The sequence below is a fragment of the Tympanuchus pallidicinctus genome, unplaced genomic scaffold (genome assembly GCF_026119805.1).
Source record: "Tympanuchus pallidicinctus isolate F22 unplaced genomic scaffold, pur_lepc_1.0 scaffold3, whole genome shotgun sequence".
Lineage (NCBI taxonomy): Eukaryota > Metazoa > Chordata > Aves > Galliformes > Phasianidae > Tympanuchus > Tympanuchus pallidicinctus.
The window spans coordinates 22,931,712-22,952,120 of record NW_026294747.1 but is presented as its reverse complement, the minus strand read 5'-3'; the positions used below and the strand labels follow the sequence as shown (position 1 = coordinate 22,952,120).

Genomic DNA, 20,409 nt, shown 5'->3' with positions numbered 1-20,409 from the left:
TGACTTGGCTGCAGGCACTCCTGTTGTCTTGCTGTGTGCAGAAGCTGTGTCTCACTGGGAATTTTCACTTTGCCCTGGCACATTTTTCACCCTTCACTTTTGTCATCTGGTCAGAGATATTAAGAGAGAGAGATATGGTTTATGGCCAAAGTAACATTATAGGCTACTGCTTACCCATTCTGTTGTTCGCTTTCTGTGATTCTATCTTCAATTTCTGACTCTTCCTTTCTGATTTGGTTCTTTGTTTTGTCTTGTTTTTTCCTTTTCTTTGAGCACCGCAATTTGGTCTTGTGCCCCTAAGTTCTTTGGCTTTGCCTTCACAGAGATTTGGTGCTGGTGCACAGGGGCAACAAGCTTGCTACAAGAGCAGAGGTTCTGGCTGGCCTGTGCCTGTTCCTCTTGCCTGTTCCTATGTCCTTGTATGCATTGGGGCTTTCACTTTTTTTTTTCTTTTTTTTTTTCCCTTTAGCCCATAGTTGTCCGGCATCACTGGGTGCATCGGAGGCGACAGGAAGGGAAATGCCGGCAGTGTGGCAAGGTGAGAGGACATCTTGGTGTGTTTTTTCCTCAGCCTGAAGGGGAGCTAAGGTCAAACAAGGGGCAATAGCAGGACTGGGAAGTAGAATTCCTGCCTAACGTACTGCTATTCCTGCTAGGCAGAAGCAGCCTGTGGCAAAACCAAGACTAGTGGCCTGTTTCACACAGTGAAGCACTACATAATTGCTACATGTGTAAAGTTGTTCTCCCCCTGGGCCCTATCAGTCCTAGAGGGGACTGTCTTCCTGATGCACTATCCCTGGGCAATAGAGATGCTCCTGCAAAGCGCACAGCAATCTCCCTGGTGCTGTAGGGTGGTGGCTGGGGCTATCTGACAGGGATCAAGAGGGCTCCAGGTGCTGGCACACTCACTTTGTTTATATATCTGGGAAAGTCCTATTGGATGGTAGAAAGCTGTAAGGGAATTCCCTAAGCCTCTCATCCTTCCCTCTGCAGGGTTTCCAGCAGAAGTTTGCCTTCCACAGTAAGGAGATTGTAGCCATCAGCTGTTCTTGGTGCAAGCAAGCGGTGAGCAAAGCCCCATTGAACATCTGCTCTAACGACCTCTGCTTTTAGCTGGGACCCCCCAGGTTTATCCTCTGCGGCCTGCACTACAGCTACTCTTACCAAGATAGCTGGGAGCTGCTATGGGAAGCTTTCTTCTCAGCCCCTCCTAGGGGAAGCCCTTCCATTACGAAACTCCTGTATCATTTCCTACAGCTCTCCTTTCACTGGCACAGGGCAGCAGGGAGGAGAAATGGAGTGGGCTGAGTTTTCTCTGTCTCTCTGCTTCTCCAGTATCACAGCAAAGTGTCATGTTTCATGCTGCAACACATCGAAGAGCCCTGCTCACTAGGGGCTCACGCTGCTGTTGTTGTTCCTCCCACCTGGATTTTGCGGGTCCGACGGCCCCAGGTAAAGCATATCAGCTCTTGTCTTTTTGCATGGCTCCTGCTTACCCAGCAGTTCCTCATATAGTGTTTGGGTTTTTGTCTTTTCAGAATCCAATGAAATCCAGTAAGAAAAAGAAGAGGACATCATTCAAGCGAAAATCCAGCAAAAAGGGTGCTGAGGTAAGAAATGAGAGGGGTTGGGAGTGACCTTGTGTTGGAAAGGTGGAGATGCTGTGCAGTGAGGAGCAGAACTGGGAAATCAGGGCACTATTCAGGGACTGCACTGAGGTGCGAGGTGAAGGAGAAGGGGGCTGGGGCAAAGAGGAGCCTTGGGAGTGGCTGAAGATCTCAGATTGTCACAGAGCTGAGAAAAGCTGAGGTGAGTTATGTCTGCTGGCAGGGCACATCCTAGCTATTAGATTTATGCAGTGGTTGGGATATTCTCTTCTTTCCACTCTTGATCTATGTGATGTTAGCTGGAGGTGGGAGTTTGCATTTCACTAGGTCTGTTAATGGTCCTGTAGTGTCTTTTGCAGGAAGGGAGGTGGAAACCTTTTGTCATCAAGCCTATGCCAGCTCCTCTCATGAAGCCCTTGCTGGTGTTTGTGAACCCCAAGAGTGGTGGGAATCAGGTATGGCCTTGCCCTTCATCTCCCTGAGAAGGCAGCTCTTTGCCATTTGGCTGCTGAGAGCTCAGAACAGTTTTGGTAGTCTCAGCTGCAAAAGGGGCTAGAAACCTTTGCTGTCAGTTTGCTTCCAATGCTGTCCTCTTAACCCGGACTTTGCCTGAGTACCCCAGAACACTGCTGTATTGACCCGTCACCAGGCTTTCTTCCCTCTGCTCACTGAGAACTGCCCATTACCTGAAATTTTTCTTACCCCCTAGGGAGCCAAGATCATCCAGTCCTTCATGTGGTATCTCAACCCACGGCAAGTTTTCGACCTCAGCCAGGGCGGTCCCAAGGAGGCGTGAGTACTGTTTGCTGTATTTCAGTTTACCCCTGCAGTAACACATTTTCCTGGCTGCAGTCTCAGTGTCTGTGCCCTCCCCTCCTGACCCTCCTTGCTCCTCGCAGGCTGGAGTTGTACCGCAAGGTCCACAACCTACGGATCCTGGCATGTGGGGGAGATGGCACGGTGAGTCCCCCAGCCCCTTCACATCCACGCTACCCTTTGCAATACCCTTTTGGCAGCCCTCCTCACTGTAGTCCAGAACAAAGCAAAACGTGTGCATTGTGTTGTGTCTGTGATACAGCTGGTAGCACCAAGTACTGTGGGACCCCTCATGCACAGCTCCCAGGTGGTCTAGTTGTGTGGAGTGTCTGCATTTGTGGCACTTCCAGAGGAACAGTGTCCCCTCTCGGGCTGCTGGTATCTCCTGCAGCACTCATTTGATGTATTAAAGAATGTGAATAGCCTCAGTAGTGCCAAAGGAAACCTGTTTCTGCCTCTCTGGCTGTGGCTAGTATCATGTCATGTCACCTTCATGTCACCTTCACCTGCCTGTTGTTCCGTGAAATAACCAACTGTTCCTCTGCACCCTCTTTCACAGGTGGGCTGGATACTCTCCATTCTGGACCAGCTGCGCCTCAATCCACCTCCTCCTGTGGCCATCCTTCCGCTGGGGACAGGCAATGACTTGGCCAGGACACTGAACTGGGGTGGGGTAAGTGACAGGCAGAAGAGCCAACTGTGGCCAGAGGTGGACAGATTGCTTTGACTGGTGCGTTTGCACCTCCTTATCCTAAATGCAGACCAGTAAATAAGTGCCATTTGGACATTACTGTTCTTCTGACATATAAACTATTCTGAATTAGATTATAATATATTAGAACATTAACAAAAGCAATCATTTTTCAAACTTCTGGGATATTTCTAGAAGGAAGATGCATTGTTTTTAAATTTAAAGTCCCATTTGGTTGTTATGCATTCAAGTAGAATCTCTCTTTTCCCCATACTTTCCTCTGAGATGTTTTCCAACAGTCCACTGTCTCTGAGACATCCCTGGGAGGCAGATAGAAGACAGGTTCTCTTCTTCACTAGGGTTACACAGATGAGCCTCTGTCCAAGATCTTGTCACATGTGGAAGATGGGAACATTGTGCAGCTTGATCGCTGGAACCTCCGTGTGGAAGCAAACCCTGAAGCAAACCCTGAGGAAAAGGATGAGACAGCTGCTGACAAGGTGGGACATCTCTCTGCCTTAGTTGCCTATTCTGCTGGCGTGTCTGCTACTCTTATGCACGACGGCGGGTGGGCTGAGTGTCACATTGCCTTAAGCCTCTGTGATACACGTGCCTGGACATTGCCTGTCCTGCCTTGAGACCTGTGCCAATGCCACAAGGCCACTGAGAACAGAACAACAGATAAGAGCTGGCCCACTGCCTCAGGCTGGTCACCTCTGTGGTGTTCTGGAGGGACAGCTGATCTCCACTCACCCTTGTGAGCACAGTGCATGACTTGCCTTTGCCATGGCCACACAGTGGCAGCCTCATTCTGCCAGCATGAGGATTTGCAACCTTGTTCCTCCTTTCCATTTCAGCTTCCCTTGGATGTCTTTAATAACTACTTTAGCCTTGGTTTTGATGCGCGGGTGACGCTGGAATTTCATGAATCCCGAGGTACGTGGCAGCAAAGTGCAGTGGGGCTGCAGCAGGTCTGCAGTCAGGGGCACCTCTGTGACACATCATAAATGATCCTTGAAAAAGTGGACAAGAGGATTGATGCCAGAATAGAGGTGAAATCAGAGGGATGAGAGGAGTTGTTGAGGGAAAGAGGGATGTGTGCAATGGCAGTGAGCTGGGAACTGTCCTGGCCAAGGCTGGCTAGAAAGCCATGTTTGGAGAAAGCAGGCAAGGAAAATATTTATATGTTCAGGCCAATGACTTGGATTTTTTTCTCTTTTCCTTAGAGGCCAATCCAGAGAAGTTCAATAGTCGGTTTCGGAATAAAATGTTCTATGCTGGGGTGAGTGCATGAGGGTATCTAGGCATTCCCTCGTAGATTCAGCTGGAACATAGGCATGGCCCCAGCTCCTGTCCATTACCTAAATTCACTCCCCTGACTGTGCTTTTGCATACACCTAAGCTGAGCCTTGCGCCTGAAACGGGAGAGGTGCTGGAGAAGGTTTGCAGTGCTGGGAGTTGCAGGTCTGCCTGGCTGCAGACATTACTGGTGATATAGCGTTCTCTCTGGCCTGCGGTATAGTTGCTCCCTTGATCTCCTGCCACTATTGTTCTCAGGCTCGAGGACAGTCAGCCAGGCAGGACCTCCTCAGAGCTGTGGGAAGGCAGAGGAAGGGAAAGCCTCTCCGTAGAGTCCTCAGGCTACTTTGGTCTTTTATTTTTTTTAAACCTGGGGCCATTTGCAGCTCCCTGGCTAATTATGCCTTCTAGAGCTTTGCATCTTATTGTCTTATTTATGTGTCTGTCCCCTCACCCACAGTATACCTTCCTACCTAAGTGGGGTGACTGGTATTTTATCTGTACTGAAGGCCAAGTGCTGCTCTGTACCATCTCACATGTCTCCCACCTATATCCCCTATCGCGTTATTTCTAAACAGTCTTATCAGTGTTATGCTCAAAACTGAAATTGTGTCCTGTAACTCAAGTGCCTCAGTAGAGATAACCCAGCTTGCCTAAAGCCAGGACTGGGCTGGCAAAGAATGGTTGGGTGTGTTACTGAAGCTGTGAGGTGCCCCAAGGTTTTTGGTGGGCAAAGTGGCAATGGGAATGGATCAGGTTGTTTCGGGAGGGTGAGAGAAGAGGGCTTCTCCAGTCATTGGGGAGAGGGTTTACTCCTCTCAGCAGCTGGGGTTTGAAGGTTGGTGGCAGGCTTCCTGGCTGCCCATTTCAGTGAATGTCTGGGCACTAACTCTGTCTCTTGCCTTGGCAGACGGCTTTCTCCGACTTCCTCACAGGGAGCTCCAAAGATTTAGCGAAGCACGTCAAGTTGGTTGTGAGTGTGTGGCAGTGCACTGGGCCAGGGAGGAGGGCAAACTGTATAGGGAGTGAGGAGCAGCTGCTCTAAGCACACTGTGTGTCTTAGGGCTGGGGGAGATGGTGTGTTCCTTGGGGCATCACCTTCCCTTGGCTTGGAAGATGGTTGCCCTGAGAAGCAGAGGGGGAGGCTGTTTCACCCTGAATAGCTAGGGCGGGCCAGACTCCTTCCTTATAGCAGCCTAAGTGCCCCTGTGTTTGTCTCCAGTGTGATGGGGTGGACCTGACCCACAAGATCCAGGACCTGAAGCCCCAGTGTTTGGTCTTCCTGAACATCCCCAGGTGAGCAGTCCCAGGACCTGCTCTAGTGCACTGGCCTACTGACTGCCATCCAACAGATCTGTGCCCAGGTTTGAGGGTGTTGTTCACTGTCCCTTCACAGATACTGTGCAGGCACGATGCCCTGGGGCAACCCTGGAGAGCACCATGACTTCGAGCCGCAGCGCCATGATGATGGCTGCATTGAAGTCATTGGCTTCACTATGACTTCCCTGGTGAGTTTGTTTGTGCTGGTGGTAGCTTGCAACCAGGGGAGTGACCAGTCCTATTGCCCAGGTGTCAGTCAGCCCCACTGCTTCACAGTTCCTCTCCTGTGCTGGCCTGTGTGACATTATGCTTTCCCTCAGATTTAGGCCGGATGCTGTCTTGCACTGGTCTCTGTGGATTCCTTCCCACTAAGATCAGGTCCAAAACCTTCAGAACTCAGTTCACCATCGGGCTGACAGTGGATGTTTTCCCCATCCATCTCTCAGTCTGTGCTCTGCTCTCACTCTGGACTCTTTCACAGGCTGCATTGCAGGTGGGTGGCCACGGGGAGAGGCTGTGTCAGTGCCGGCAGGTAGTTCTCACCACGTCGAAGGCCATCCCCATGCAGGTAGATGGGGAGCCCTGCAAGCTGGCAGCTTCCTGCATCCACATCTCCCTGCGTAACCAAGCCAACATGGTGCAGAAGACCAAGCGGCGCAACTCCATGCCTCTGCTCAACGAGTAGGTTCCTCAGACCAGTCTGTCATCTCCTCTCCAAAGCAGAAGGGGTGGATGGAGAAGGGGGGGACTGATCTATCACTCCCAGGAGCATTTTGGTCCTCTCAAGGTGGAGCTGGAAAGGGCCCAGGCTGCAGAAGTGTGCCTAGAGTCTCATATCAAAAAAGCTGCTGGTGGCAATCTCCCCACTCCACCCTGGGCTTTTGCCTATATTGGAGGAGTAAGGTGCATAAGGAGAAAGTGAGTTATCACCTTCTGATCCCTTCTCTTTTCCCTTCCCGTGGCATGCAGCCAGCAGCCAGTGCCTGAGCGGCTGCGAATCCGAGTGAGCCGAATCAGCATGCGCGACTACGAGGCACTGCACTATGACAAGGAAAAGCTGAAGGAAGCCTGTGAGTGACCAGCTGAGTAACAGAGGGGTGGGAACTGCACTCCCTGAGTCCAGCAGTGCCTGCAGCTGAGCTGTATGAGGTACTGGGGATCGGGCACAGCTTCCTGAGTTGTATGTGTGTCCCATTTTGTGCAGCTGTGCCGCTGGGGATCATCGTGGTTCCAGGGGACAGTGACCTGGAGTTGTGCCGGACCCAAATTGAGAGGCTGCAGGAGGTGAGGCTCTGTGTAGAAGAGGTTGTGATTGAGTGCTGAGTTTGGAGGGAATCAGAAGGATTTCTAGGCTGCCTTGATCTGCCCGCACCAACACTCACATTCCTGCTTCTGGTAGGAGCTCATGATTCACTTTCACCACATGGTGGAGGCAGGTTCCCGAGCTGGACGGCATGATTCTCCCTGCTGTCCAGCAGCTTATTTCTTTGCATTGCTCTTCTGACCTTGTTCTCCAGGCTGTGAGTGTCATTGGCCCAGAGAGATTCTGTGGCAGAGGAAAAGGCCAGCACAAGACCTACCTCCTTCTACATGTCTGGGGAGGCTTTTCCTCTGCCTTTGTTTGCTGTACTGTGTGTTCCTTCAACCTCCTTTTAACCTACTACAGGCTTTGCATTTCGGGGCACAACTCTGCTTCTCCCTTGATGCCCAGATTAGGGTTGTTTTCCCCCCAATACTCTTTATTTGCAAGTAGTAACTTCAGTGCTCTTGCCAGTGTGCTAATGTGTGTCCCCCACCTGTACACAGGCGGCATAACCTTCGCTCCTGATGAGTAATGTCTTCTGAGTCCACAGTGTGGTTCCTGGTGTTGTACTGCACAATCCATTTTTCTCCCAGTTTACAGAACCTTGCTCAGTCCATAGTGAGCTGGCACTTGCAGCCTAGGCCATCTTAAGCATGAGGCTAGGAGACTCCTAAGCTCAGAGGATACGACTTTCCCACATCATCAGCCTGGTAGCCGCCTCCAAAGCAGTGCTGATGTTCCTTGGTCACCTAATGTTTTTCCTGTTTTCTCTTCTTGAGCTATATTATGTTTCCTGGTTCTGGATTGGGGCAGAGACTTTGGCCTGGTAATGTGTAAAGCTGGTTGCCATATCTGCAGTAGGGTGACAGTGCAAACCTCTGTGGGACCAAAGAAGGGATAGGGGGATGCCCAGGCAAATGCTGTAACAACATGCCTTGCCTTTCTGCAGGATTTCTCTCCACAGCCCTCTGCTTTGCAGCGCCTGCTCTTTCAGGTGTGTACGGCATCTCACCATCCCTCAAGCCCATCTGTCATGTGCATCATGCTTGTCTCATGGGCTCATCTTCTGGCACTTCTCCAGTGAGCTGGTATGTCAGCTCTACTCTGTCCTGTGCTGCCCTCCATCACAGTGTTCGAAGTCCTCATTCCTGTCCAAGCACCTGCAACCCTCCAATCCACAGGGACCTCCCAAAACAGGAGGGACACGCTGGGGAGAGAATAGAGGAGCCAAGAGACATCGCTATATTCTGTTTTTTCTATGCAGGAAGGAGATGGAGCCAAACCGAAGACACTGTCATCCCAGAAACTGTCACCAAAATGGTGCTTCCTGGACTGTGAGTATCATCATCTGCTGGGAGTGCTTTGTATCTGAATCTGGAGTAGAACTTCAGGGCAAGTCATTGAGAGCCACGTGGGACTTGAGACTCAAGGATGTTGGGATCCCTGCAGCCAAGTTCAGCAGTTCTTTGCCCAAGCTGTGCCTCTGGCAGCTAACCATGAGTAGAGCGAGCAGCCTGCCAGGCAAGGTCTATCTGCTGCTCTCCAGCCCCGGAGCTGAACACAGCCCTGTATGCCCTGTCTCTTCGGGACTGGTGGGGTTGCTCTTCTGTGGCATGCAGGTAGGGGGCCCCCATGCTCTAGCAAACTGGGAGTGAGAAATCACCTTTTATATCTTGGAAGTATGGGAACAGTTTCCCCACTGCTTTCCAGCTACTTTTCCCTTTTTCTGGAAACAGCTTTTTTCTCTCCCTCTGCCTTCACTGACCTGGAGGTCAGAGCTCTCTGTGTGTATCTGGAAGCTGAGATAAGTGACTATCACTTGACACTTTATCTCCCTGACTTGCAAGAGGAGTTTCCAATTGCCAGCAGCAGGGCTTAGGGCAGAGCAAAGCTGTCTACTTCCTGTGTACTCACGGCAGCACACAGCTACTTAGCCCTGAATGCAGGAGGGCTTAGCAAGGGCCAGGGAGAAAGACAAGGACAAGAGCCACTCCTAGCCTAGACAAGGAAAAACAGACCTGTCTCGAGAGCTGGCAATCACTGCTGATCAGATAAAGGCCATCTTGGATATAAGTGAGATGCTTCAGAGGTCCTGGCAGGTCATCTGGGAAAATTGTCCTTTCTTCTTATCTCAGTGGAGATGCTGCTGTATTTCCCCTGAGATCTCGGGTCTCCAGCATGTGTGTTGGTCCCTCTCACCCTGCAAGGGACATCAGGTACAGCCAGAGGCTGCAACATGGGCCTGAGAAGCCTCATACTAGGGTGAAAGGACGTTGCTTCTCCCTTGGGGCCTTCAGACCCTTCACGAGGGGCTGCTGGTATGGCTGCTCCCAGGTGTCCCTCCTCCAGCCAGTCTCCCAGCAGCAGGTTCTGAGCTCAGGAGAATGCATCAGGAAAGGAGCCAGAGCCCCATTCAAGACAGCACAGTCTTGTTAAAGCAGCTGAATTATAGGCCTTCAGCAGCAGCTCCATGGCTGTAAATCTCTAGCCAGGATAGAATAGATGAAGCTCTTTCACTCCTCTAATCCGATCTGGGCAATCCCCACTCAGTTTGCAGAGAATTCCCGGGGCCCCCAAGGGTCCCAGTGCAGCAACCTTGCCTGGGCAGCCAAGAATCACTCTGTCTGATTCTGTCTCTGTCTTGCAGCAACCACAGCAGATCGATTCTACAGGATAGATCGCGCTCAGGTGAGTGTGGGAAAAACAGCCTGAAACATAAGCTCTGAGGGGGGGACATTCAGGAGCCACTAAAAGCGACTCCGACTGTGTGAAGCTGGGTTGCCTCCAGGTATCATCGGGGGTGTGCTTTAAGCTGAGGCATAAATCCTGTGAAGGTCTGAGGTCCTTTTGAAAAGAGATGGGATTTGTGCCAGCCTGGGGTGAGGACTGGGGGAATCGAGGCAGGAAAAGCATGCCTGACCACAGCCTCAGGCACTGGTGATGACAGGCTTCACAGGAGTAGACAAGGTGGGATGCAGCTCCCTTCTTTTCTGTCTGTCTGACTCCTTGAGGCTCCACATGGTGCCCCTTTCTGTCAGCTTCAGTCAGCTATAGTCCTGTGGGCAAAGGCTTTTCAGAGTGGTATGAAAGGTGTGGGGTTTGAGGGTTTGAGAGATGAAGGCCTTGCTTCCAAAGAGGCTGACTTTTGCATTCCAGGAGCACCTCAACTATGTGACAGAGATCTCTCAGGATGAGCTCTATGTGCTGGATCCAGAGCTGGTGATCACCCAGACCGTAGGCACATCTCCTGCCATGCCTGATCTTGTCGACTCATCTGCCACACCTCCTGGGCACCATTTTGCTTTCCCTTCCTCTTCCTCCTCTCCACCCTGCTCTCCTGCCCCCAGGTGAGTCTGCAGTGGGAGGAAATGGGTTGCTGGGCCTCAGGAAGGATGAGCAGCAAAGGGAAATCCATGGTTGGCTTCACAGCTTTGATTCCTAGGCTGGATTGCAGAGGGGATCCCAGGAATTGAATAAGAGTCCACTGCCAGATTAGACCAAGTGGATGGGATGCTATCCTGCCATCCTTGCTTCATTGCTGGCTGTGCTGAAGGCAGTAGAGCATCACAGTGTGACTAGGCCACGGGGCCAAGCTCCAGCATCTGGTCTGTGGACATGGGTCAGGCCAGGCTCAGGTGTGGGTGCTGAGAGCAGTAGTGGAAATGGGAGTGGGGCTGGGGAAGAACCCGGCTCGAGGAAGAAGCAGATGGCATGGTCAGAGGGTAGCTGATACTTTGGCCTACTTCTCCTGCTGGCTGGAGAAGTGCTACAAGTAGGCATCTCCGAGCTGTCCCTCCACTCACAACGTGCATCTTTCAGGCAATGTGCTGCCCAGGCTGGCAGGGTTAGTTACACCTTCTCTTCTTTTCCAGTGCTGATGCTGAGCTCTGCCTCCTGCACAAAGGTGAGTTCATCTGTCCTCACTGCAGGCGCCAAGCAGGGCTCTCAATCTGTCTTGCTTCCTCTCCTGAACCATTTTGGGTTCCTGCCATTGCTTTCTGGCCTATCCTTTCTCTGAAGTGCAGCCAGAAGCCCTGCAGCTAATGTGCTAGGTGGGGGCAGGTGACCCCAGAGGCAGGCAGCAGTGACCTGATGATGATTTGTGTAGTAGTCTGGCCAGGTGCTCCCCAACCCTGCAAGCTGCACGCAGAGGGCAGGAAATGGCATGGCAGAGGGGTTAATCCCCCACCTGCAGAGCTGTGTGCTGTTGGCTGGGTTGGGGGCTGTTTCTGCCAGGCCGCAGCAGGAGCTCGGGAGGTGGGAGCACAAGGTCAGGGGCCTCGCTGAACTGAGTAAATGGAAAGAGTTTCCTGGAGCTTGAGCAGAGCTCAGAGCCTAGACGTGTGAGTGACTCACGTTGAGAGGCATCCTAGCTGCTGGCTGACACCCAGATCTGCCCCTTGCTTCCCTGCACACATCTCCCTGGGCCAAGCTCTGGTTGCACTGCCAGGTACATACCTCTCTTCTTCCCTCAGATACCCAAGGGTGCAGGGGTCATGTATAATCAACCTGACTGCTGTTCACCCTGAAAACAAGGGGCTGGCACCCGGAGGAACTCAGCTAACAGCTTTGGGTCTCTGGTGCCCAACTCTTGGTTCCCCAGGTAGATAAATAGCATCACAAGATGGAGTTTTCTGATCTCAACCCATCTCTCTTTGCAGATGACCTGATAGAAGCTGCCAAGAGCGGTAACTTCAGCAAGGTAGGCACTTCAGCTTTGTGCTTTGACATGCCGCTGCCCTTCAGTGGCTCCTGGTGAGGCCTTTCCTCCATGCAGTGCCCAACCAGGAGCAGAGGGTGAAAACCAGGCAGGCTCCTGGCAAGGAGCCTTGGTCCTCAAAGCTCCTCTTCAGAAACAAGCTGCTGGGCACTCCAGGGATGCAGTGCCAGGACTTGGGGAGTTACAGACGAGAACTGAAACTCATCTGGACCTCTCTGCCAATCCCATAGTTCCGAGAGCTGCACCAGGCTGGAAGAGACCTGATGGTGCGAGACTCCTCTGGCCGAACTGTCCTCCATCACGCCGTCATATCAGGGAGCAAGGACATCGTCAAATACATAATTGAGAATGGTGAGCTGGGCTGGTTCACTGTGGCCAGAATGCCACCCCTAGCAAAGCAGGCTAGCAGCCAACAACACCCGACCCTCTGCGTAGAGGGTCCCTCAGATTTGCTGTATCCTCCCACTGTAACATGGGCTATCCTTAGTATCTTTCTGCCAGTGCTGGGTGCCCTGGGCTGTTATCCGATCCTTGCTGTGACCGTCATGTCTCTGGGAAACATCTCTCAGTGTCATGCTTCTGCTTTCATGGGAGCTGACCTGTTGTTTTTGGCAGCTTCCACTGAAATGCAAGCTGATTTATTTTTATTTGGCTGTTTCTCTGTAATGAATGCACAAGCAACTCTTCTTTCCTTATCTCAGCTGAGGTCAGATGCAGTTGCTAGCCTGAGTGTTTTGGAGCCAAGCCCTTTGTGGGCAGTACAGATAGTAGCCCCTACAGCAGGGTGCAGTGTGCAACTGGGGTGTTGGTAGGCCCACCCCTGCATTGTGGCCTGGTCTCACTTGCCCCGTACTCTTTCTCTCCACAGCCCCTTCAGAAATCCTCGATGCCACAGAGGAGGAGAAGTAAGTTATTTCCTGACATTTGTTACTTGTTGGCCATGGTTTCCAGTCCCCAAGCAGCATCCCCTGGGCTGACCATGGGACAGGCACCTTTTGCAGCCGGGGGGATGTCTCTCATGTGCAGCATTTATCCCCTCTTGGTGTGTTTAGGGGGCACACCTCACATCTTCTTTCTCTCTTTCCCGTAGCGGTGAAACCAGCTTGCACCAGGCTGCAGCTCTACGCCACCGCACTATCTGCCACTACATTGTGGAGGCCGGAGCGTCACTCATGAAGACTGACCTGCAGGTGATGGTGGGAGGACTAGGAGGGATCCTGTTGTGGGGCTGGCAGGAGTTGGGCCGTGCAGGCCCGTCTGAAGAGCAGCTCAAGGGCTGGAGTTTTTACCATCACGCAGCCTGTACATGGAGAAGGCACCAGGGCTGGGAAGAGAGGAGCCGTTTAGGGTCCCCATGGTGCCGCTCAGCCTGCTCTCAGCAGCAGAGGGGTTAAATTCCCCCCATCCTTTCACTTCTCTCCATGTTGTTTTATTAAATTAGGAGCGAGGCGCTGGAATGTCTCATCCCTGTCTCCCCCTTCCCACCCTGTGGGGTCACAGCGAGGACATTCTCGCTGTCGAACTCCCTCCCAGCCGCAGGGCTCCCCCCGCAGAGCCAGGACAGAGCACTGGGGCTCCTCGGGTGAAGCAGAATGTCAGCAGGCGGGTGAGGAGCTCTCGTTCACATACCACATTAATTGAGATGTGTCTTGGTGCCAGGAGCTGCTGCCAGCCCCTGCAGAGCAGTTGCAGGAGGGGGACTGAGGCGGTGTTTTGGTCTGCGAGGTTCCTGACATTGCAGCAGGGAGACGTGGTTGTGTTTGTCTGGCAGAGGAGGTGTAGGAGCGGGTCGAGAAGGTGCAGTCTATGGATCTGGGACAAGGACCCCAACCAGGGGCTGGTTGAGCTTAGGGGCCGACTCAGACAATGAACAGCCCCTTGCCAGCTGCCAGGGAGATGCTGCATACACAATCTCTGGCTCCTGATCACTCCTTGTTCACATGGTGCCCAGAGGGGTGGCCTGGCAGGATACGTGGCAGGCAGCCATGGGACAAGGTGATTACCCGTGAGGGGAGAGAGCCAGGAGAAGGCAGCTGGGGTGGCACGGCCCTTCTCTGCCCTTTGGGAAGAGCTGTGGGATGCTCTGCCTGATGAACAGCCTCAACCTGCCAGCAAAGAAAGAAGCCCAGCTCAGGAATGACAGCCTGCCCCAGGGAACAGGGCTTGCATGTGCCTGTGTGAGTGCATGCCTGGCTTTGTAGCTCTTTGGGGACCCACCTGCTCATGGTGCTGACCTTGTTTAGCCCCAGGTTACAGCCTGCCTGCACAGGCAAGAACCAGCCTCCACAGAAACTCTGCGTAGAACCTTTGGCAGACCTATATGCAGCACAGCTGGGGACAGCATGGTCGTGCACTCACGACCCTGAGGGAGGCTGGCCCTTATCAGGTAGCGCACATCAGCCTGTCTGTGCAGAGGGGCCCTGGCAGCTCCAGTTTCAGGCTGCAGATCCAGGCAGGAGGTGGTGCTGGACCAAGGCTTCTGCAGGGGGATGAGGAAGAAACTCTATTCCTCCTTTTTTTTTCTTCTTTGTTCAATGCTTGCTTAGATTCAGTGGCTGCAGAGTGGAGGCCCCCAAGGAGAGCCAAGCAGTGAGGCATACAACAGCCTCTAACCCCCTGCATGCTCAGCACTTCTTGGCATGCCATGGTGTGTGTATGCATGATAGGTTTCTTGGTGGCTGCATGCCTGGCAGCAAGTACAGGAGTGTCCCAGGAGTTTCTGTGCGAGTGTGTAAGAGAAAAATGTGCCTGTGGGTGCCCCCTTTGTAGTCCCACTCTAGTGCATCTTTGCAGTGGGATGTGCTCAAGCTTTTGTTCACGACCGTACCCACACAGCCGAGGCTCCGAGAGCCTGACCATTGTTCACAGTGAAGAAATCCATCTGTGGGTTGTCATGGGGACCCCTGCACCCCACTCAGTCACCGTGGTCCTGCTGTGTGCCGTGAGATGAGCTGGGCAGCATCGCTTCCCTTCGGGGGCCGCTTTTTAATGGCAGCGGCAGAGTGCCAGGTTTCCGTGGCCTCTCTCAGCAGAGGGTTTGTTCGGCACTGTGGAGCCCAGGCATTAATGAGAAGGAGCGAGGGGCAGGCAGAGGGAGGGGGAGAGGAGACGTAGCGGCGAGCCGTTAACAGATTTGCTTTTTATGGAGTGCGGGAGTTCATTAGTGGACACAGTCCAGATGGCTGCAATAAGCTGGTGAAATGCGATCCTCCTGCGGGAGCAGGAGCACTGGTGAGGCTGCAAGAGGGAAGGGGGGTTGGTATTCTCGGGCATTCCCCAGACATACCCCTCATTCCTCACCCTCTCCCTCCTGCCTCGACAGCGCCGGGGAAAAGCGTGTCATGGGGAGCAGCCTTTGTCTCCTCCGGTGCTCAGCGCACTGATGTGTTACCTTCCCTCTGCAGGGAGACACCCCTAAGCACAGGGCTGAGAAAGCCAATGACCCCGACCTGGCTGCCTACCTCGAGAATCGACAGCACTACCAGATGATCCAGCGGGAGGACCAGGAGACAGCTGTGTAGCGCTCAGCGTGCCTTAGCCCAACCAGCTTGGGCAGGACGAGCAGAGGGCGGCACCTGGCAGAGCTGTGAGTCTGGCCCAGCCCTTCTTATGTGTCAGCCCAGTCGCTGGAAGAGATGGAGACAGCAGGGCTGTGCCCCAGGTTGGGCTGAGACGCTGTTTATGAGGACAGTGGGTATTTGGGACTTGAAGCCCTGCTCTTTGTGTGTCCCCCTTTGCCTCTCATCAACCATGTTCCCCGCTCCAGATGGGCTCCATCCCAGAGCCCCACTGGGGCAGGCAGGGATGTAGCAATCTGTCACCCTCACACAGGGGAGCAGTGGTAGTGCCCCCAGCAGGTTCTTACCTATGACCTGTGCAGGACACCATTGCTCACCCCTCTGCCTGCTAGTGGTAACGCTCCATTAGGCACTTCACCTTGTCCAGAAGAAGCACCATGATGTACTGCCTCCAAATCCTGTTGTCTCTTGTTGGCCTGGGACTGTCCTTGGGCTCTGTGGCAGGAGAAAAGTCCCTTGTGTTAGAGAATGTGTACCCACCCCTTCCTCAGAGCATCTGGGACTGGCACAGCTGGATGCGGGGCAGTTGCTTTCAGTGCTGGGCCTGTGCTGCTCTCAGGGATCTCCCCGTGCTCCCAAACTATGCGACCGCTGCATATGGCTTCTGCCATCCCCACAAATCAGACTCAGGGTCCTGCAGGGAATCCTTGGAGGTCCCCCAGCCCAGGCACAAGCTCTCTGGGCAGGCTGCCAGCAGGCTGCCAACACACCTCCACAGGTTTTAGCAGAAAGAGGGATTTGGATGCATAGGAAGCATCAGGATCCCCAGCCCCGAGTCATGCATGTGACAGGATGGCATTTGGGGCACCATCTGCCACGGGACACGAGGCACCGTCTGCCCTGCAGAGGCCATGAGTGCTGAGGTAGCACAGCAGCCCTCATGCATGCACTTTTTGCAGAGCAGCAGTCCCTGGCTGCAGGGTGCGGGCAGAGGGGGAGGGCAGACGACTGTTGGCATTGGTGCATTCAAGCGGGAGGTGTGTGCAAAGCGGGTCTGGGTTGCAGCGTACAGATGGGGTCCCAGGAGAGGAGGCCGGGGCATTCCCAGTGTGCACTTGCACCTGACTGTGGCTGTGCTGGGTGACACTGCTCACATCCCCACAAATACTGAAGAAAAAAACATATCATGACACCACAGAGAACCACAATGCTGATCTGGCTTTAGGTTGGGGCAGAGTTACCTTTGAGGCTATGGGGCAGCCGGACCAGAGCAGCACGAGGCTGGTGCTGGGGTTCAGTGATTAATATCATCGCTGTTCCGATGGCGATGCTCCAGCAGCACCAGGAGTTCCCATCAGCGCTGCTCGCTCGTGGACAAACGCTGTCATCTTCCCAAAGGTGCAGACTGCTGCCCCAGCTAGGGTCCAGCTCCCCCTTCTCCCCAGTTTGTACATCCCCGTTTTTGTACAGGTAGTTCAGAGACACACTGTCCCCCTCCCCGCCAGGCCCCACACGTGAGCTGAGTTGCTGTGCAATTCCGAGCCTGGCTGCTGTGTAGGCAGAGGCGGAGGGGTGTTGGTAGCCCTGCCCGCATGGGGCAGGAGTTCTGTGCAATACCCAGTTCGGTGTTCCCAGACGCTGTGGTAGGACTGTATTTTTGTAACTCTGTGAGTGCCCGCTCTAGCAGGCCCGGGGCCTGGCGTGAGCCCGCGCTCCCATCGCTTTTTGACTTTTGACTGTTTGGATGTTGTTGTTTCTTGCTATTGAAATAAAAAAAAAAAGTGGATGTTTTAATTCCTTCCGCTGCGGTGGGCGTGGGGTGGGTGACACGTGGCTGGGGTGAGCCAGGTTGGGCCTCAGCCTCTGGGGCAGCGCGGGGCACCGGCACTGCAGGGATGCAGTGTGGGATCAGCTGCAGCAGGAAGGCTGCTGCCCGCTTTCAAGAGCGAAGGATGAGGAAGGCTGCTGCCTCTTGGGATACCTGCACCAGCACCACCAATCCTGCAGCTTCACAGAGGGCAGGTAACCAACCCACACGCTGTGCGATTGCAGTGTTTGTCGCACTTGCTCTCCCTCTTTTCCCTCCTTCCTTCAGTGTGAGACCCCTTCCTGCAAACGCAGCCCCCTGCTGCCGGTTGGGGCCGCAGGAACCATTTCCCGCTCCGCACAGCCCCGTTGTATCCGAGGCTCCGTGCTCGGGCTCTCCTCACCCCCATCCCCCGGCTGCCTGCCGTTTGTGATTCCTGGCGCCGAAGCAGCTCCCAGGGGCCCGCAGCCCACTCCCAGCGACCTTCCTTCTGGGGAAGGGGCACAAAATGGCTCTGCTGCCCACCTCAGCCCCTTCTTCCGGCCGCCGTGGCCGGGGGCTGGGAGGAGAGCTTCGCGTTAGCCCTGGTCGCCCGTGGGGAGAGATGGTGGTGAATCCGTCCATGAGGGCAGAGGGCGAAGGAGGCACCGACGGGGCTCCGCCTGCGATCCGCAGAGCCCCGCGACTCAGCGCCGAAGTGCTCTCGGAGCCCCGGACCGCTCTGCAACGCTCGCACACGGGTACAGAGGGACGCAACGACGGCCTCGTAGGGGCTCGAGCCCCCGACAGCCGAGCCGAACCGCGCGGCCCCTCCCCGCTGAGCAGCTCCCCCAGCCCCCGGGGCCGCCCCTCGGCCCGCCGCCAGCCTTTGTGGCTGGCCGTGCTGCCGGGGGGCAGAGGAGGGGCTTGCATGGGGAGTTTGGGCTCCGACCACCTCGGGCTGCCGGCGGGGCCCGACGTCAGGGGCCGCTGTGCTGCGCTGCGCGGGGCTCCGCACGCGGCCGCCACACAAAAGGCAACGGCGCCGCTCCGCGCCGCAGGTGAGTGGGGGGGTGGGGGCACACGGAGCTCCGCAGGCGCACCCCCTGCCCCGCCGAGGGAAGGGGCTCGGGGGGCGCCGGGGTTCCCGCGCGGCAGGGCGAGGGCCACCCCCTCTCAGCTCCACGGGGGAGCGGGGCGCACCCTGAGGGTGGGGAGGGGGTGCGGGAACGCTTCTGGGAGCGGGGGCTGCGCCGTGCGGGGCTCGCGGCGAGGGGCGGCGGAGGGATGGGTGCGGAAAGGCTCCCCGAAGAGCCCGGCCTTGGGGGAGACGGAGGGGGCCCGGAGCCCCCAGCGCTCTCGGCCAGGCCGACGGGTGCCGGGGGGCGGGAGCGGGGCACTGTGCCCAGGAAGGGCCGGGGCTCCTCTTTTGAAGCATCACCTGGCGCGTCCTTCGGCTCTGATGCGGGGTCAGTCCGCGCGGGGCAGCGAGGAAGGATGGGGACGGGGCCGGGCCGGGGCGAGGGGTACAGGCGGTGGAAGGTTGCGTTCCGTGCGCCGGGACTGCTTCCAGCGAAGGGGGCAGCGCTCAGCACTCAGAGCTGGGTGCACGCGTGCACATGTATGAGCACTTACGCGTGCACACGCACTCACCCGCCCGGCAAACGCACGGAGGTGCGCTGGGAGCCGCGGTGCCGGCAGTGGGCGCCGCTCTCCCATTCAAGCGCTCCTCGAGCTCCCACGCTGCGCGTATCCGTCTGTGCGAATTCCGCTGGCTCCGCTCCAGGCCCCTCGCGGCAGGGGCTTCGCTTTCCATGCCTTTCTTCTCCCCTCGGCCCCCGGATTCCGCGGGGGCCGGGCCGAGGCACCGCGGCAGCCCCTGTGCTCCTGGGGCCCGGGGCGATGCGCGGTGCCCATCCCTCCCTTCCTCGCTCCAGGCAGGATGCAGCCCCGGGGCCTCCTCCTCCTCCTGGCACTGCTGCTGCTGGCGGCCACTGCCGAGGCTGCCAAAGCCAAGAAAGGTGAGCGGGCGCCCGGGTGGGCACGGGGAGGTCTGGGTGTGCCGCCCCGTCTCCCAGCCGCTGCCTCCCTTGCAGAGAAGGCAAAGAAGGAGGGTTCCGAGTGCCAGGACTGGCGCTGGGGGCCCTGCGTCCCCAACAGCAAGGACTGCGGCTTGGGCTACCGCGAGGGCACCTGTGGTGATGAGAGCAGGAAGCTCAAGTGCAAGATCCCCTGCAACTGGAAGAAGAAGTTTGGAGGTGCGAAGGTGGCTGTGGGGGGACTGGGGCTGCATTGGGGCCACACGTTCCTAATGCCTCTCCCTTCCTGCAGCTGACTGCAAGTACAAGTTTGAGAGCTGGGGAGGGTGCAGTGCACAGACAGGTGTGAAAACACGCTCAGGCATCCTGAAGAAAGCGCTGTACAATGCCCAGTGTGAGGAGGTGGTCTATGTGAGCAAGCCCTGCGCCGCCAAGATGAAGGCCAAGGCCAAAGGTGAGTCCTCAGCTCCCCCAGGCAGCACTCAGGGTCAGAGCTGGGCAGGGAGCTGCTGGTGGTTGCAATAATGCTAACACATCTTCCATGGTCATTGGGTGCAGCTAAGAAGGGCAAGGGGAAGGACTAGAGAGGGGTGGACGATGTCCTCATCGGTCCCGGACATATGTGCCTCTCCCACCACAAGGAGCCACACTCCAGCTGCCTTCCTCTCCTTCTCCTCCTCTTCCTCCTCTCCCCACCTCCTCTGCCACCGAGATGCCTTGTTTAATCGTTAGTTTTGTTGAGAGCAGACCAACTGGCCCTGGGAAGCTGCTGCCACTGCCCTGGGGGCTGCTGCAGCCATACTGACCATTGCTTTGAGTGGTGCCGACTGGATGCTCTCACCTCTTTTGGGAAATGGGTTTTGGTTTCTTTTCCAATAAAATTTTTAAAAAAACATAACTGAGTCAGATCCTGCCTGACATCCCTGTGCAGCGGTGCAGGGCTGGGACCCCCGGAGAGGAAGGGGATCTGGCCCTTCACCTTCACATCCGTCTCTGCTCAGAGTGATGCTGTGGGGACGCGGTGCCATTGTGGGGTTCATAGCACCACCAGGGTGTCTGCCAATCCCCTGGGACCAGAGGGAGCGGAGCAGTTACTGTGTGCCTGGGGACAGCAGCCTGGATGCCACCCGCATCAGCCCCACAGCAGCACCTCATCTCAGCAGCACTTCAGGCTGCTGCCCTCTTCTTGCTCCCACCCCTGTCCTGCGGTGGGTGACAGAGGCGCATACAGGAATGTTACCGTGAACCGTCTGCGTCTGCACTCACTGTCCCTATCAGGGCCCATGCGATGCTGAGGACAACACCACATG

At 55.5% G+C, this 20,409-nt stretch overlaps 2 protein-coding genes across 11 annotated transcripts in view; both read left to right on the top strand.

Moving 5' to 3' along the window:
• The window catches only part of DGKZ (diacylglycerol kinase zeta), a 38,485-nt gene extending 21,427 nt beyond the window's left edge, over positions 1-17,058 (top strand). For 5 of the 7 annotated variants that reach the window (XM_052694785.1, XM_052694788.1, XM_052694783.1 and 2 more), the window contains 27 exons: positions 470-538; positions 994-1,065; positions 1,336-1,452; positions 1,539-1,610; positions 1,967-2,062; positions 2,317-2,399; positions 2,507-2,567; positions 2,983-3,096; positions 3,474-3,614; positions 3,972-4,050; positions 4,341-4,396; positions 5,324-5,386; positions 5,636-5,709; positions 5,810-5,921; positions 6,215-6,414; positions 6,703-6,803; positions 6,938-7,017; positions 7,986-8,030; positions 8,301-8,370; positions 9,684-9,724; positions 10,193-10,383; positions 10,909-10,940; positions 11,698-11,738; positions 11,987-12,107; positions 12,625-12,661; positions 12,847-12,946; positions 15,161-17,058. In XM_052694785.1, the coding sequence (XP_052550745.1) occupies positions 470-538; positions 994-1,065; positions 1,336-1,452; positions 1,539-1,610; positions 1,967-2,062; positions 2,317-2,399; positions 2,507-2,567; positions 2,983-3,096; positions 3,474-3,614; positions 3,972-4,050; positions 4,341-4,396; positions 5,324-5,386; positions 5,636-5,709; positions 5,810-5,921; positions 6,215-6,414; positions 6,703-6,803; positions 6,938-7,017; positions 7,986-8,030; positions 8,301-8,370; positions 9,684-9,724; positions 10,193-10,383; positions 10,909-10,940; positions 11,698-11,738; positions 11,987-12,107; positions 12,625-12,661; positions 12,847-12,946; positions 15,161-15,277 (2,385 nt within the window). In that variant the 3' untranslated portion in view covers positions 15,278-17,058. The remainder of the gene's footprint in view (positions 1-469; positions 539-993; positions 1,066-1,335; positions 1,453-1,538; positions 1,611-1,966; positions 2,063-2,316; positions 2,400-2,506; positions 2,568-2,982; positions 3,097-3,473; positions 3,615-3,971; positions 4,051-4,340; positions 4,397-5,323; positions 5,387-5,635; positions 5,710-5,809; positions 5,922-6,214; positions 6,415-6,702; positions 6,804-6,937; positions 7,018-7,985; positions 8,031-8,300; positions 8,371-9,683; positions 9,725-10,192; positions 10,384-10,908; positions 10,941-11,697; positions 11,739-11,986; positions 12,108-12,624; positions 12,662-12,846; positions 12,947-15,160) is intronic. The other 2 variants (XM_052694786.1, XM_052694782.1) reach the window with 1 other exon arrangement.
• A 79-nt stretch (positions 17,059-17,137) lies between these two features.
• Positions 17,138-19,997, top strand: MDK (midkine). 4 transcript variants are annotated; one of them, XM_052694816.1, is made up of 5 exons: positions 17,138-17,296; positions 18,998-19,081; positions 19,157-19,318; positions 19,392-19,553; positions 19,658-19,997. In XM_052694816.1, exons 1-5 carry the CDS (start codon positions 17,170-17,172, stop codon positions 19,681-19,683), a joined length of 561 nt encoding a protein of 186 aa, XP_052550776.1. In that variant the 5' UTR covers positions 17,138-17,169; the 3' UTR covers positions 19,684-19,997. The 4 variants fall into 4 exon arrangements, with proteins under 4 accessions (XP_052550776.1, XP_052550775.1, XP_052550773.1 ...); XM_052694815.1 differs by having other exon boundaries at positions 19,139-19,318; XM_052694813.1 differs by lacking the exon at positions 17,138-17,296 and adding an exon at positions 17,703-18,121 and having other exon boundaries at positions 19,139-19,318.
• The last annotated feature ends 412 nt before the right edge of the window (positions 19,998-20,409 follow it).